The sequence below is a fragment of the Acanthisitta chloris genome, unplaced genomic scaffold (genome assembly GCF_000695815.1).
Source record: "Acanthisitta chloris isolate BGI_N310 unplaced genomic scaffold, ASM69581v1 scaffold4137, whole genome shotgun sequence".
In the NCBI taxonomy this organism is placed as follows: Eukaryota; Metazoa; Chordata; class Aves; order Passeriformes; family Acanthisittidae; genus Acanthisitta; species Acanthisitta chloris.
In genome coordinates, this window is record NW_008683035.1 from 47,665 (window position 1) to 60,475 (window position 12,811).

Here is a 12,811-nt window from a genome sequence, read left to right on the forward strand (position 1 = left end):
TACAATGAGGATGAAAGGGAGTCACATGATAGCGCTTTCCCCTTGCCAAGAGAAATACGTTCCCAGTTCCAGAGCTTGCAGATAACACGGCTTGAAAAATACTTGTGGTTGCCAAAGTCCTACTCTTACCCAAGCCTAATTACGCATTTATTTTTAATACAGCCAAACAAAAGCATTCTTCCTCAGCTTATGGAAAATCATCTTTGCTTTGCAACTGCATTTGAAATCTCCCTGGAGTGGTGGAGGTGCTGGGCAACTCTCTGGTCTGGGGAAGCATGGGTGCTGCTTTTCTAATGCTTCCTTCTCTGACAGGAGTTAGGCTCAAGTTCAGCAGTGGGGAGGGAAAACTGGTGTCCCACAAGCTCAGTGACAGCAGGGACACTGCTCTTTCTCCTCTTCCCCTTCAACAATAAAGGCTGGCTGGAAGCAGGATCTATCCCAGCCTGGCTCCCCACCATGCTTGCATCAAATTTCTGTCTCCTGCATGGTCTTTCTCCTGCCTTCAACCTGGAATGAGCCTTTACCACACGGGGAGCAACTCCAGTCCTTCCTCTCTTGCAAACATAAGCCTGCATCATTGGTCTGTTAAAGTACACACCCGAAGAGCTGCCTTCCTACCAGGGCTACCTCCCAAAATGACCCCTTGGCAGTGTCCAACAAGCTGAATGCTACTAGGTGCTCTTTGGTTGTGGCAGAAGCTCAGCTCTGCTACCGGATCTGAACCATAAGACATCTGGACAATACTCCTGTGTGGATTTGGTTCTCTTCACTAGCATGAGGGAAGCCCAACTCTAGGCAAGCACAACCCTGGCACAAGCGTGTCCTCTCCCCAGGCTGAGGCATGATTCAGGTCTGAATGGTTTGGGAGTCACCCATGCTGGGAATACTGTGAATGCAACAGCCACCCCTTCATGGCTGTCCTGCACTCCAGATCCCCTTCAAGGGCTCTTCAACACTTGACCAGCCATAAAGGAATTTGAAAGCTGTCTCATCTTTGTCTGCACTCTGGTCTCCATGCTTCACCCCTCATGGAAGTCCTGCTCCACCAGTGTGGGAACGTTCAGCTTAATACATCCCTATATCTTGCGTTCCATCAAAACTCTGATGGTATGGTAGAAGGGGAGCTGTCCCATAGAGCCCCGTCCAAAAGTGATGTCAAAGCATGCTTCCTCAGGTGCAAAGACGCTGCTGGGGCCATTGCAATCAGTGCTATCACCATGGAAGATTGACCCAGCAAAACCTCCAGACCCAAAATTATCACCTGGGTACGGCTTTGGGAAGAAAGAGCCTTTAACTGTGCAGGGGACAGAAGCCTTCCTCAGGCTTGAGGTAGCCAATTCTGCTCTCCAGAAGGCCCATGGGGTCTGAGATCTGTTCCTTGAGGCACAAAAGGACAATGAGACCACAGAGCAAGCAGACATGAGGAACGCTGGCTTTGGGACAGGCTATCTCTGCAGATGCCAAGGGTGTCAGGGACACCATTGGGGCCACATCAGAATATCCTCACTGACACAAGATGTGTCATTGACTCCCCTTACTGAGGCGAGCAGTTTCTGGCCTCAGGCCTGAATACTTTGTGCATTGCTGCAACTTGCACTTGCCAGTTTCCAATTCTGTCAGATGTGTTGACATCTGTTTCCATGGGATTGGGAAATGGTGTGGAGGTTGCTCTGTCCGCAGTCCAGCAGCCAAGTCTCCCTCTTTTTTAGCCCTGTTCATATCTTCGTTCCTTGTAGAAAACCCTGCTCCTCCTCACCAGCTTTGCTTCCTGGTCTGGAAGATGCTGAGAACTTGCCCCAGGATGCGGTGGCACCAGGTAACCCCCTTACCTCACTCTCCCTCCTGTCCCAACTACTTCCACCTGGGATCCAGAAGGTTAATCCAATATCTTACCGGGTCACCAGGTGGTCCGAGGGGTCCTTCCCGCCCTTGGTCACCAGGTGGTCCAGGCTCTCCCTGAAAACACACAGAGAGGCATGAGAAACAAAAAGAGGGACAGGTGTAGGATGCAAAGGGACCTGTGTGCAAGCTGGTCCCTTCGCAGGGAAGAACAAAAACTTGAATGGAAATGCAAACAGGAAGGGTTTTGAGTCAGACATTGGGGTTGAGTAGGAAACTATCAGAGATGTATGGAGATAAAGACAGGGTTCATGGCCATCTCAAATCCAAGAAGATAGCCCTGAGAGGAACACCTTCTGAAGGATGGGAGTGCTTGCCTCTAGGTGACATATTTCAGCCTATTTTGTGCCAGAAAAGCAAGTACCCAGAGAGATCCATCTTGCAAGGCTTCTGCAACTACACAGACCTGGCCCTGGACCCAAACCAGCCCAGACTACTCTTTTAGAGCAGCTCCTGCCCTGGGCAGTCTGCATGGAGAACAGCACAGCCTCCAGGAAAGCAGCATCCTTATTCCACATACTCTTCCTCCAACCTCTTCCTCCAGCCTGCTGTCCTGTGGAGCTAACGGGATTTCCAAGGGAATGACCCACCAGATGAAGAGGGGCACCTTCACCTCTCCCCTCTCCTTTTCTAACACTCAGTACCCTGATTTGAATTAGGGCTGTTTGCAGAGAACTGACAGCCAAGGAGGGCCTGGAAAAACTGAGTCTGCGTGGTTTTGCACCCCAAGAGTTGCAATAGAAGGAAATACCCAAGAACTGGGCATGGCTCTGTGTCACTTTCACTCAACAGCCTTCCACCAGTCCAGCAGAGCTGCATCCCAACAGGGCAGCATGTCTGGCAAATCCAAGCTGGCTCTGCAACATCTTCCCCATCCAGACCCAATGGCTAGGAGCGAGAAAGTTAGGGACACAGGGCAGAGGGAACTTTGAGGGAAGCAGTTGAAAGTTTGGTGACCTTAAGTTCTTGCTTGCAACCTAGAAGCTTCCAGATGCATAATCCAAACAGCAAATACAAAACACAACTTCCAAAGGGCCCTGAGACGTTTCTGGCAGGGTTACACAGCCTCGTGCTTGGACTCAAACTTGGAAGGAAGCAGCCCATCGTCTGTTGAACAATTTAACTCCAGGACACTGGCGTGCATTCATCTCCTGTGCACATCTGCCCTGCACACCCTGCGCAGCAGCGCTGATGCTTCCCCCAGTGGTGAACAGAAAGGGGGAGGCTGCCAGAAGCCCCTGCCAGAGCAGACCCTTCCCAAGGCAGACCCCTGCCCAGCCTCCAAACTGGTGGTAGGTCCTGGCTGTCCCTGCTGCAGGACAGGGGGAGAGTGGTGTGATGAAGGTCAACCAGCAGTGGGGATACTGGATGCTGCTGTGGGATTCCCTGGCACCCCCACCCTGCACATCAGCACCCCTCGTCCCTGCCTGGCACGTGTGGCACGTCTATCGCTTGCCACATGTTTGTCCTGGCCTGCTGAGGGCTCCTGCCTTTCTCTCCCACACTCAGGCTTGCTGACTCATCCCTGGCAGGAAGGAAGAATACTTTCCTAGTGACTCCCACCCAAAAGGGGAGGGAAGAGTGTTCCCCTTTCCTTCTGCACCCACCTATGCTGCCCTGCTGGGCCACCAGTACCCTATGCAGCCCCTGAGCACCCAGAGGAGGACACCTTGACTCTTTCCTTTCCATCAACTAGTTTTCCAGTTTTTGAGCTGTGGGGAAGGAACTGGCTACTCTCCACCTGCTCTTGGCTTGCAGGGCATGCTGTCCTCTGGATTTTGGTGGTTTGATGATTAGCTGCCAGCATAAAGGGGCTATTGCTGGGGGACAATGGGAGGTCTCTCTGGAGCTGGTGGGTAAAGGCACTGAGTTTGCCTGCTGGCCCGCAGGCTGGTGGACTTAGCCACTGGGCACCTATTTTCAGTCCCTGGCTTCCAAGCATCACCCTGTTTGCAAGCAGATGCTGAAAGCTGCCTTGAAGCTGCAATTACCGGCTCTCCTCTCTGCCCGCGGTCACCTGGCGAGCCCGGGGGTCCTCTTTCTCCATTGCTGCCCTGAAATGAGATGGTGGGATCACAAAATCAGTTCTCAGCAGGAGCAAAGCCCTGCCTCATTGTCCACCTCTGAGTGGGCTCATTCCCAGCCCTCCTCCTCTTCTGGAGGGTACCAGCCCCTGGACATGCCCTGGTGGGGTGCCTGGCAGAGGTGCCCTCACTTACCCGCTCTCCAGAAGGACCATCTTCACCTGGAGCACCCTGCGGAGAAACAAGTGGGGTGGTCAGGCTGTGGGAATGGCCAGCAAGCAAGCACAGCAGGCAACACATGTAGAGGACTCACCTCATCACCTGTCTCTCCTGCTGGTCCAGGCTCACCTCGGTTTCCAGATGTGCCCTGTGTGAGCAAGGCACAGGGGTGCAAATGAGAAGTCAGATGGGTCTGGAGCAAAGCCCTACACATTTGCAGAGCCTTGGGCAAGCTCTGCTTCAAAGCCCAGGCTGGAGCGAGGGACCTTCTCCTGCTCACAGAGGACAGAGAATGCTCACACACAGGAGTTTCTTCACTCACCTTCTCTCCAGGGCTGCCAGGAATTCCCTGCCGGCCAGGTTTTCCATCATCACCAGGCTCGCCCTTCACAAGGACACAAGGTACCATCAAGACTGCATCCAGAACCCAGTGGTGGATTTTGGTTCCCATAGCACAGAGGCTGTGAGGAGCCTCAGTGCATGCCAAGCCTCTTTCATGGCTGAGGTCTCTCCCCATACCCAGCACATTCCCTCACTCCACTCCCAGTGCGAGCCACCTTTTCACAGGAGCCCACCAGTACCTCAGGGGTGCTCTTGCCAGACTTGTGGGCACCCACTAACCTTGGGCAGACTGTAGATGAGGATGGGCATCCTCTAACATAGAGGCCAGGTTGGATGGGGCTTGGAGAAACCTGGCCTAGTGGAACGTGTCCCTGCCCATGGCCGGGGGTGGGATGAGATGAGCTTTAAGGTCCCTTCCAACCCAAATCATTCCTATTCTGTGATAGGCTTGCCCCAAGTGGTGCAAGGAATTGCCACCTCTCCCTCTTGCAGAAGAGGGGTCCCAGCATCCCTCCTTCTGCATGAGGTTGGGCAGAGTGACTCACCTTTCCCCCCTTGGGTCCATAAGCACCAGGATCTCCCTTTGGTCCAGGTGGGCCTTGAACTCCCTGGTGAAATTAAAGGCAGCATCACTGAAACCCAAGCTGGTGGCACTCTCTGTAGGAAACTGGGCATGGACTAAGCATCCCAGCAGCCTGGCCTATGGCTCCCCATTGGGATGGACAGGAGAGACATGTACAGAAGTGTTGCAGGGACTCTTGCACCATGAAGCCATGCAAGCAAAGCTGAGCACACACTGCTGAAATGCTTCTGAAGCTCAGAGGAAAATGGCAGAAAAGGTAGTTGTTTGGCTGGTATGGCTGGATCACAGTGGCACTGGTGCCACCATGGATGTGTCATCTTGGGGGCACAGAAACAAGCAGGGAAACTGGAGAAGTGCAATGTCAGAATAATATTTCCAGAGCAGTGTCCTAAGCAGCTCTGTCCCCCTTGCAACAAGGCACAGCTTCCAGGCAAGGGCAAGGTCAGACTGCCCTGGGAACAGTCCAGAGGTGTCATGCCTGGGATGAGCACTTCATATTGCCAAGCAACTCCCTCCCACAGCTCCCCATCTTGGGGGCCTCCCTATTTCCACACACCATCAAGGCAGACCTGTTCATTTGCATGCAAGAAGCACCCGTGGGGTACGTACATCAAATCCAGGTGAGCCTTTGCAGCCAGGTAACCCGGGGTATCCAGCTTCACCCTGTCAGACAGACAAAGCAAGAGCCTCCATGAGTGGCACCCATGGGAAGACCCCATCCATCATCCCAGAGCCCTGGAAGGGACATCCCAGTCCTGTCCCTGGTTGGCAGCTGGATGGCCCTGCATGGAGGGACCTCCACTGGCCCATGGGCTTTATTCTCAGACCCCACAATGGTTTTGGAAGGGCAAAGTCCAGGCCCTCAGACCAAGAAAATTGCCGTGGAGTGGAGATTTACCTTCATGCCATCGATGCCATCGATTCCACGCCTGCCCTTCTCACCCTGGAACAGAGAATAAGGACCATTAAGTGATTTTCAAAGACCCTTATTCCCCCAGGCATCAACCAGAGGGAATAAATTGTGCAAAAGCAGAGGCTGACCTTGGCTCCTTTGGCTCCTCTTGAGCCCTGCAAAGGAAAAGATAGAGATGTGAGACTCCCATACAGAGTAGATCCATCCCCAGATCAGACTGCAGCCCCCACATCAGCTCAGTCCAAGGGTGAAGGCATTCACCATGACCCTGCACACTGCTAGATCCTATCGGATTCCCACTCCTGGCTTAAGCAGTGCCAGCAGGAGGGATGGATGCATGGGTACATAGCGAACCCCAATACCATGCAGCTGCAGGGGCAGTCTGGGATAACCAAGCAGGGGGACACAGGGATGTCCTCCCCACGTTCCTGCTGTCCTCACCTTTTCTCCTCGGCTTCCTTTGTCACCCTAGAGTAGAAAGGAGAGAGCAAAATGGGAAAATGAGAACACCCGCAGCACAAAGCCTGTGGCCTGTCGAGGAACCATGGCTGTAACCCTGCAGCCCCACATACCTTCATTCCTTGGTAGCCAACAGGTCCCATGTCCCCTGGTCTGCCCTAAAGGACAGAAACATGGTGTTATGAAGAAAGATACTGTCATCACTATCACAATGGGACAGTGTCCCCCCAGACTTTTGATGTGGGGCTCAGGTCCAGCCACCATACCCTCCCACAGGAGGCTCTCCTATAAATCTGCTCCTCATTTGTCCAGTTGGTTAGCACAGAATCAGCACGGAGAGCAGAGGGGCCCTGCCTTCACCTCCGCCATCTCCTGCCCTTTCTACAGGTGAGGGAAACTGGGCACTTGGGGACACATCTTTTGGGATGAATGGGAAGGGCAGAAAACCCTACGGAAGGAAAAATGCATGGCATGGATTTCCAAACTGGGAATATGCGAGATGGGTAAACTGCACACTTGTGTGTGGGAGAAATGCACCTCCCAAAAATAAATGTACCTAGTGAAAAAAAGAAAAAAGGGAGGAGGAGGGAAATAGTTTCCTCATGCTCTTAGGTTATTATTTACCAAAGGTTTCCCTGTAACACTGCTGTGCTTGTTGTGTCACAGGACGCAGGAGGGAGCCCAGAGTCCACCCCTGGGCTGGCATACATGAGTCAGAGATGTGTCCTCCAGGAGGAGCAGCTATTTTAGGTGAGGAACAAGCAAGCCTTGTAGCAAGAGGAGGAGCCACCCTACTGCCCACCATGACTACCCCATGGAAACAGGTGATGCTGGTGGTGCTGCACCCGAGAGGTCTGGCCAGAAGCAGCCAAAAATAGCCCCTGTGCAAAGTCACCAGGGTTGGTTCTTTACTTACTGGGTCTCCAGCCTCTCCTTTCTGGCCAGGAAGTCCGGGCTTGCCTCTTTCTCCCTGCAGTACAGGACAGAAATACAGTTAGTTCATCATCCCCAGGAGTAGAACAATGACCTGTTTAAAGGAGAGCAGAGAGGATGGGAGCAGCAATGCTCCATGGACATGGGAAGCAGAGAATGGTGGCTGCATGGTAGCATGGTGTGAGTCTTCATCCACCTCCGCATGGGGCAGATGCCAAGGACCCAGGCCCCACAGGTGATTGTAGAGGTCTTTCCCAGTCTTAATGATTCTACGCAAATGATTCTAGGCCTCTGAGCATCCCCACTGATCCCATCCCACCACCTTGGTCCCATAGCACAGCCACAACCAGTCCCTTACCTCATTGCCTGGGTCACCAGGAGGTCCGGGAGGTCCTCGAGGAGGCTGCAGGAGGGAGGTGTGGGTTAGACCATAGCCACCAAGGCACAGACTGGGACCACATGCATGTGAGGGAAGGGGACAGGACTCTCAAAAGCCTTACTAACCTGGCACTCAAAGGAGCAGCACTGCCCAGAGGGAAGGAGAACACAGTATTAGAGGAGTTGGTAGCACCAGGGCCAAGCTGCACCCTGCTTGGGGGGGTTTCCCAGGCCAGCAGGGGGTGCCTGCAGGGCAGGGCTGTGCCACTGAGCCCTCCTTGGCTGTGGGTAACCCACCGGGGACAGGCTTAGGCACAAGGGGACACTCACCGATTGCTCCGTGTTAAGTTTCTGCAAGAGAAGAAAGCAAAGAGAGGGGGTTTGAGAGGGACAGGTGAGCCTAGGGAGGGGGTGGGTTGGGGAGGAGGTGGGTGGTGCTCACAATCATGTCAATGATGGTGTTGATGGTTTCCTCCACATCGAGCTCCCGGGTTGGCTTCAGGCTGGTGGCAGTGAAGTTGCGGCGGTAGGCATGGTCTGTGGCAATGATGTTGAGCCGCTGGTCCTAGGGTTGGGGTGGGGAGGGCAGAATGAGACCTGTGGGCACCTGTGCAGGGTCCGTCCCCAGAGGTCACCCTGGAGACCCTCACTGTCCCTTCAGAGTGAGGTTCTAAGGGGCACTCAGAGCCTCCTTCACCCTCCTGGGACCCCTGCAGGGAGCATCCCTACCAGGTGATTGGGGGAGATAGCGACAGAGAACACTTTGATCCCCAAATGTTTGGCTTCATTTGCAGCATCATCCAGGCCTCCACAGGGCTCCTTGTAACCTTCCAAGGGGTGCCCATCAGTCACTACGATCAGGTATTTATTCTCTTTGTGATGGGAACCACTGAAAAAGTTTAAACACAGGATTTAACATTGCAAGGATTTAGCTGGAGAAGCAGTTTGGGCACCATAGGACATTCACCCCAGGCAGTGCCCCAGGGCTTGTCTCATCCCAGCAAGGCTGGAGATCTAGCAACCTGCCACCCCTGTGCACATTCCAAGCCTCTTTTCCCACCCTGGGGACATCTCTGCATGATACACAGGGATATTTCAACCCAGAAGCTCCCAACTTCCATCCAACACAGCCATGCCACCAGCACCTCCCCTCTCCCCTGCCCTGGCCCTGTTGCCTTACCCGATGAGCAGCTCCTCAATGCCCCTCTTTATGGCACAGTCAGTGAAGGTGCCCTTCCCGATGTAGTTCACAGACGAGACGCGGTTCTTCAGCTCACTCTGGCCACTGGGCATAGGGGTGAGGCTCTTAATGAGCACGACCTCATCGCTGTAGTGCAGTGCTCCAGCGTTCCACACCAGGTTGCGGTCACAGCGGTAGTACCTGTGCAGACACACCAGGATGTGTTCCAGCACCTTCGTCCACATCTACCACCACCTCCAATTGCACCACCATGGAAAATGCAAATCCTCTGCCAAACAGAGATTTGCCAGGGCTCCCTGCTCTCCAGCAATGCTGGAACATGCTTCCCATGCAAAGCACAGCATGTGACCTGGGCAGCTTGTCCAGCAGGTGGAAGGGCAAAGGGGTGCAGCTGGGGAACATCTGCAAGGATCAAACAGCTTGGCAAGAGAGGCTTCTGGAAGTGGTGTCAGGCTGCAGTGGCTGGAGCTGAGCAAAAGATGCTGAGGCAGACAGACAGGTGTGCATGGGGCTGTGGTGAGTTTTCCCACTGCCAGATGTGTTAAAATCAGAGAAAGATGCCTTCCTCTGAAGGATATTCTGACTCAGTGAAGGATGAACATGTGTGTTGAAGCCCTGTCCTGTGCACTAACACATCCAATACCTGTGACTCCCTGGGATAGAGGCATTACCTGTGCATTGGCCACGGCCCCAAAAAGGATCTTTTTAGGATACAGGGCCCAATCCCAAAGGGATGTGATTTTTTTTTTCAGGATGCAGGGGTCAATCCCAAAATGATTGTGCTGCACACCTCCCTTACCTCCCCAAGCTCATGTTCTGTCTGCCCCACAGGGCCTTTCCCAAAGCCATCTGAGCTTTGTCCACTGCTGTTCCCTCCATCCTGCTGCTGCCAGTTGCCTCTGGACTGAGCCCAGAGCTTTGCTTAGGGGACACTGATGCTGTGTTGATGAAGGCCTGGGGCAGGTTGTTCCCAAGCATGAGGCTCCTGGGCACTCAAAACCTTGTGAAGCAGCTCTCCTGACAGGGCAATGGGCAGGTGAGCTGATAAACCCCTCCTACATATCCTGAGATGAGGTCATTGGCCTCCAGCTGGTGCAGCACTGGGACATCCCCATGGTGCCTCTCTGGGCACAAGCACACATCTCCTGCTGTTCTGAGAAGCTCAGCAGGATGCATATGCCTCCAGGACTCATGGGGCTCCTGTACATCCCTGGGTCTCCTGCCAGTAGGTGAGCCATGGCCTTTGCCTGCTGCCTTTCCCAGTATCACCCCCTCTGGGAGCTTTGGTGCTCCTGGGCAGTCCTGGGTGGCCTCTCCCTGTGAAAGCCAGGGTCAGACCTGGGTTGGTGGCTGCAAAGTTGGGCAAGGAGGAAGCAGATAAAGGGCTAGGCAATGGGGTGAATAAGGGGCTGGGTGTCCTGGGGTACACCAGTTGCAGGAGAGGGTTTGCTCTACAGGGTACCCATGAGCACTGGGCTCAACACCAGAGGTGCTCTGCTGCCACCCAAGCACCCAGGTTGTTCTCAGCCTGAGCACAGGGATCAGTATTGCTTTGGAACTACAGAATAACCACACAGCCAGCTGAAGGTAGGCGGGTTGAAATGCCATGTCTACTGCTCCAGGAATTCTTTCCTTTCACAGAGGTGGGTATAGGCAGCTCTGCTGAAGCCATGCTGCTGCTCTCGGAACAGACAGAGCAAAAACGGGGGAGGGGCGGGCCTACAGACTGGGAGGGCGAGAAAAAGCTCCCATTCCCCTCCCCAGCATCCCTGCTTCCCTTCTCGCCCTCGGTGGACAGATACGTATAGTGGCGTCAGCATCCCACCCGGAACTAGGCTCCATGTCCTAAAGCAGCCTGGACAGACCCCCGGGAGATGTACCTCCTGGTCAGCTTATCAATGAACCGGTTGGTGAAATCTTTCACTTGGGTAACCAGGTCCCCAAAGGGCTTCACCCTCAGGGCAACGCTCTCTGAGGTGTCCAGGACGAAGAACAGGTCCACAGGGCAGTCTGGAAAGAAGTGGAGAGGCAGGAATCAGCTGGTGTTCCTGCTGCCTTGCCTGCCTATCCCAAGCTCCCCGCACTGCTCACCCAGCTCCCCTGCTGACAGGCTCCCAAGGGCTGGGCTAAGTGGAATACTTTCTCATTGTAACCCCCTTGGCATCGAGGGTAAGCAAGACCACATTTTCAGAAAGCATCACTTTGTGGCATTTAACACCTTCCTATACTTTCTTCCCCATTTCCATTCAAAGAATATTTTTGCAAGACTAATGCTCCGTATTACCCAAAATAACATGCAACTGCAGCAGACCTTTAGAAAAAATAAACCCGAGACATTTTAGCAATTAATGCAATGAAAAACCAACAATTTTCTGTCACATCCTGGCAAAAATGCCATTTCAGAGAAGAGCAAAAATTACAATGTCCTTTAACAACCAGGGTCAAACCCAAAGTAGTTCAGAAAGCTGAACTGGTTATCAGCTGTTATTCCCCTTTCCTGTATCCCAGCGCTCCTGGTAAATCCTGACCAGACAGAGCCAAAGAAAAAGAGCCAAAAACCAGGAAAAGTGGGTACTTCTTGCAGATACTTTCTAATCCTACGGCATTCTCCTCAGCAAGCACAACTCTTCCCCCAAATGTCCCGACAAATCTGTGGCGTGTCCAGCAGTGGAGGCGTCCGCCCAGGAGGAAAAACGGCAGTCAGACTTCTCTGCTGAGCCTGGGAAGGAAAACCACCCTGGGAAACATCCCTGGACTTACCTTCTGCGCTTGAGACTTGGGTGGTGATTTCTGGGCGCTGAGCCCATGAGCCCCCCCCCAGGAAGCTGGCCGGGAGCAGCAAAGTGAGTAGAAAGTGTCGCAGCCTCATGTTGTTTGATTCAGATTACCATCGAGCTGGATCCAAGGGAAAAAGCAGGGAAGGAGAACCCAGCAGCCGAGAGAGGCCACAGTCCAGAGGCAGGAGTTGCCGAAGATACTTTTTTACCACTTTTCCTTCTGTTTCCGTGGGAGGAAGAGCAGGCAGGAGGGTAAGGGTGAGGAGGAGACTTCTCCAGCCGGAGGACGGAGGGAGGGATCAGGAGCTGTCAGCTGTGAGTCAGAAACGAATGAGGCATTTCTCCTTACCCTTCCTACAGATGTCACTGTATCTGCGATGGCAGCCTGGCCACCGGTGCCTGGGATCTCCACAAGCCTCATACAGGGAGCCCTGGCACAGCCAGTGCCCAGAATCAGCATGCTCCATGGGGTTTAGCCTGCTTGCTGGGGTAGGTGGGCTTTGGGCACCTGCCAGCAGCTTCCTCCCAGCTCCTGGGCCAAGAAAGCTGGGACAGGGGGACACCCATTCCCAGCACATCCCAACCTGCATGAGAGCTGGTCTGTGTTGTCCCAGAGTAGTCCTGTCCAGACAGCAGAGCTGGAGCTGTCCCATGGCCATCCAGGGATGAGGGCATCATGGAGGCATTACATTTTTGGAGAAGGATATTCCTCCCATGACTTTCAGGGCTTTCTACTCAACCCAGACAGGATCCTGAGGGGCAAGTTGAAAAGAAACCCACAGGGACCTACCCACCCCAACTGGGAACAGCCCCCAACTTCATCCCCAAGCCATGTCAGGGCAGGGATTTGGGATGGAGTCAAAGCTGTCAAGCCCAGGAGGTAGAAGCAGGAGCACAAGTCCTTAGGAATACCTGAACATTATCATCTTCCCATCCTATAGGATGGCAGGAAAGCCTGAGGATCTTCAGCAGTGGTGAGCTGGACCCCCACAACAAGGCAACCCAAGGTGGTGTAGATCATCCACTCTCCATGGCCAGCACTGGAGATGACTCCCAAGTCCTGCAAACCCCTCATCACAGTGG

General features: G+C 53.8%; 1 protein-coding gene across 1 annotated transcript in view; it reads right to left on the reverse strand.

The window, feature by feature from the left end:
- Window positions 1-11,820, reverse strand: part of COL6A1 (collagen, type VI, alpha 1) — a 22,092-nt gene extending 10,272 nt beyond the window's left edge. The window contains 20 exon segments of the mRNA XM_009078743.1: window positions 1,894-1,956; window positions 3,891-3,953; window positions 4,119-4,154; window positions 4,237-4,290; window positions 4,465-4,527; window positions 5,030-5,092; window positions 5,677-5,730; window positions 5,966-6,010; window positions 6,109-6,135; window positions 6,422-6,448; window positions 6,553-6,597; window positions 7,356-7,409; window positions 7,731-7,775; window positions 7,877-7,897; window positions 8,081-8,101; window positions 8,193-8,315; window positions 8,480-8,639; window positions 8,931-9,131; window positions 10,832-10,961; window positions 11,712-11,820. Of these exon segments, the coding sequence (XP_009076991.1) occupies window positions 1,894-1,956; window positions 3,891-3,953; window positions 4,119-4,154; window positions 4,237-4,290; window positions 4,465-4,527; window positions 5,030-5,092; window positions 5,677-5,730; window positions 5,966-6,010; window positions 6,109-6,135; window positions 6,422-6,448; window positions 6,553-6,597; window positions 7,356-7,409; window positions 7,731-7,775; window positions 7,877-7,897; window positions 8,081-8,101; window positions 8,193-8,315; window positions 8,480-8,639; window positions 8,931-9,131; window positions 10,832-10,961; window positions 11,712-11,820 (1,404 nt within the window).
- Window positions 11,821-12,811: the final 991 nt, after the last annotated feature.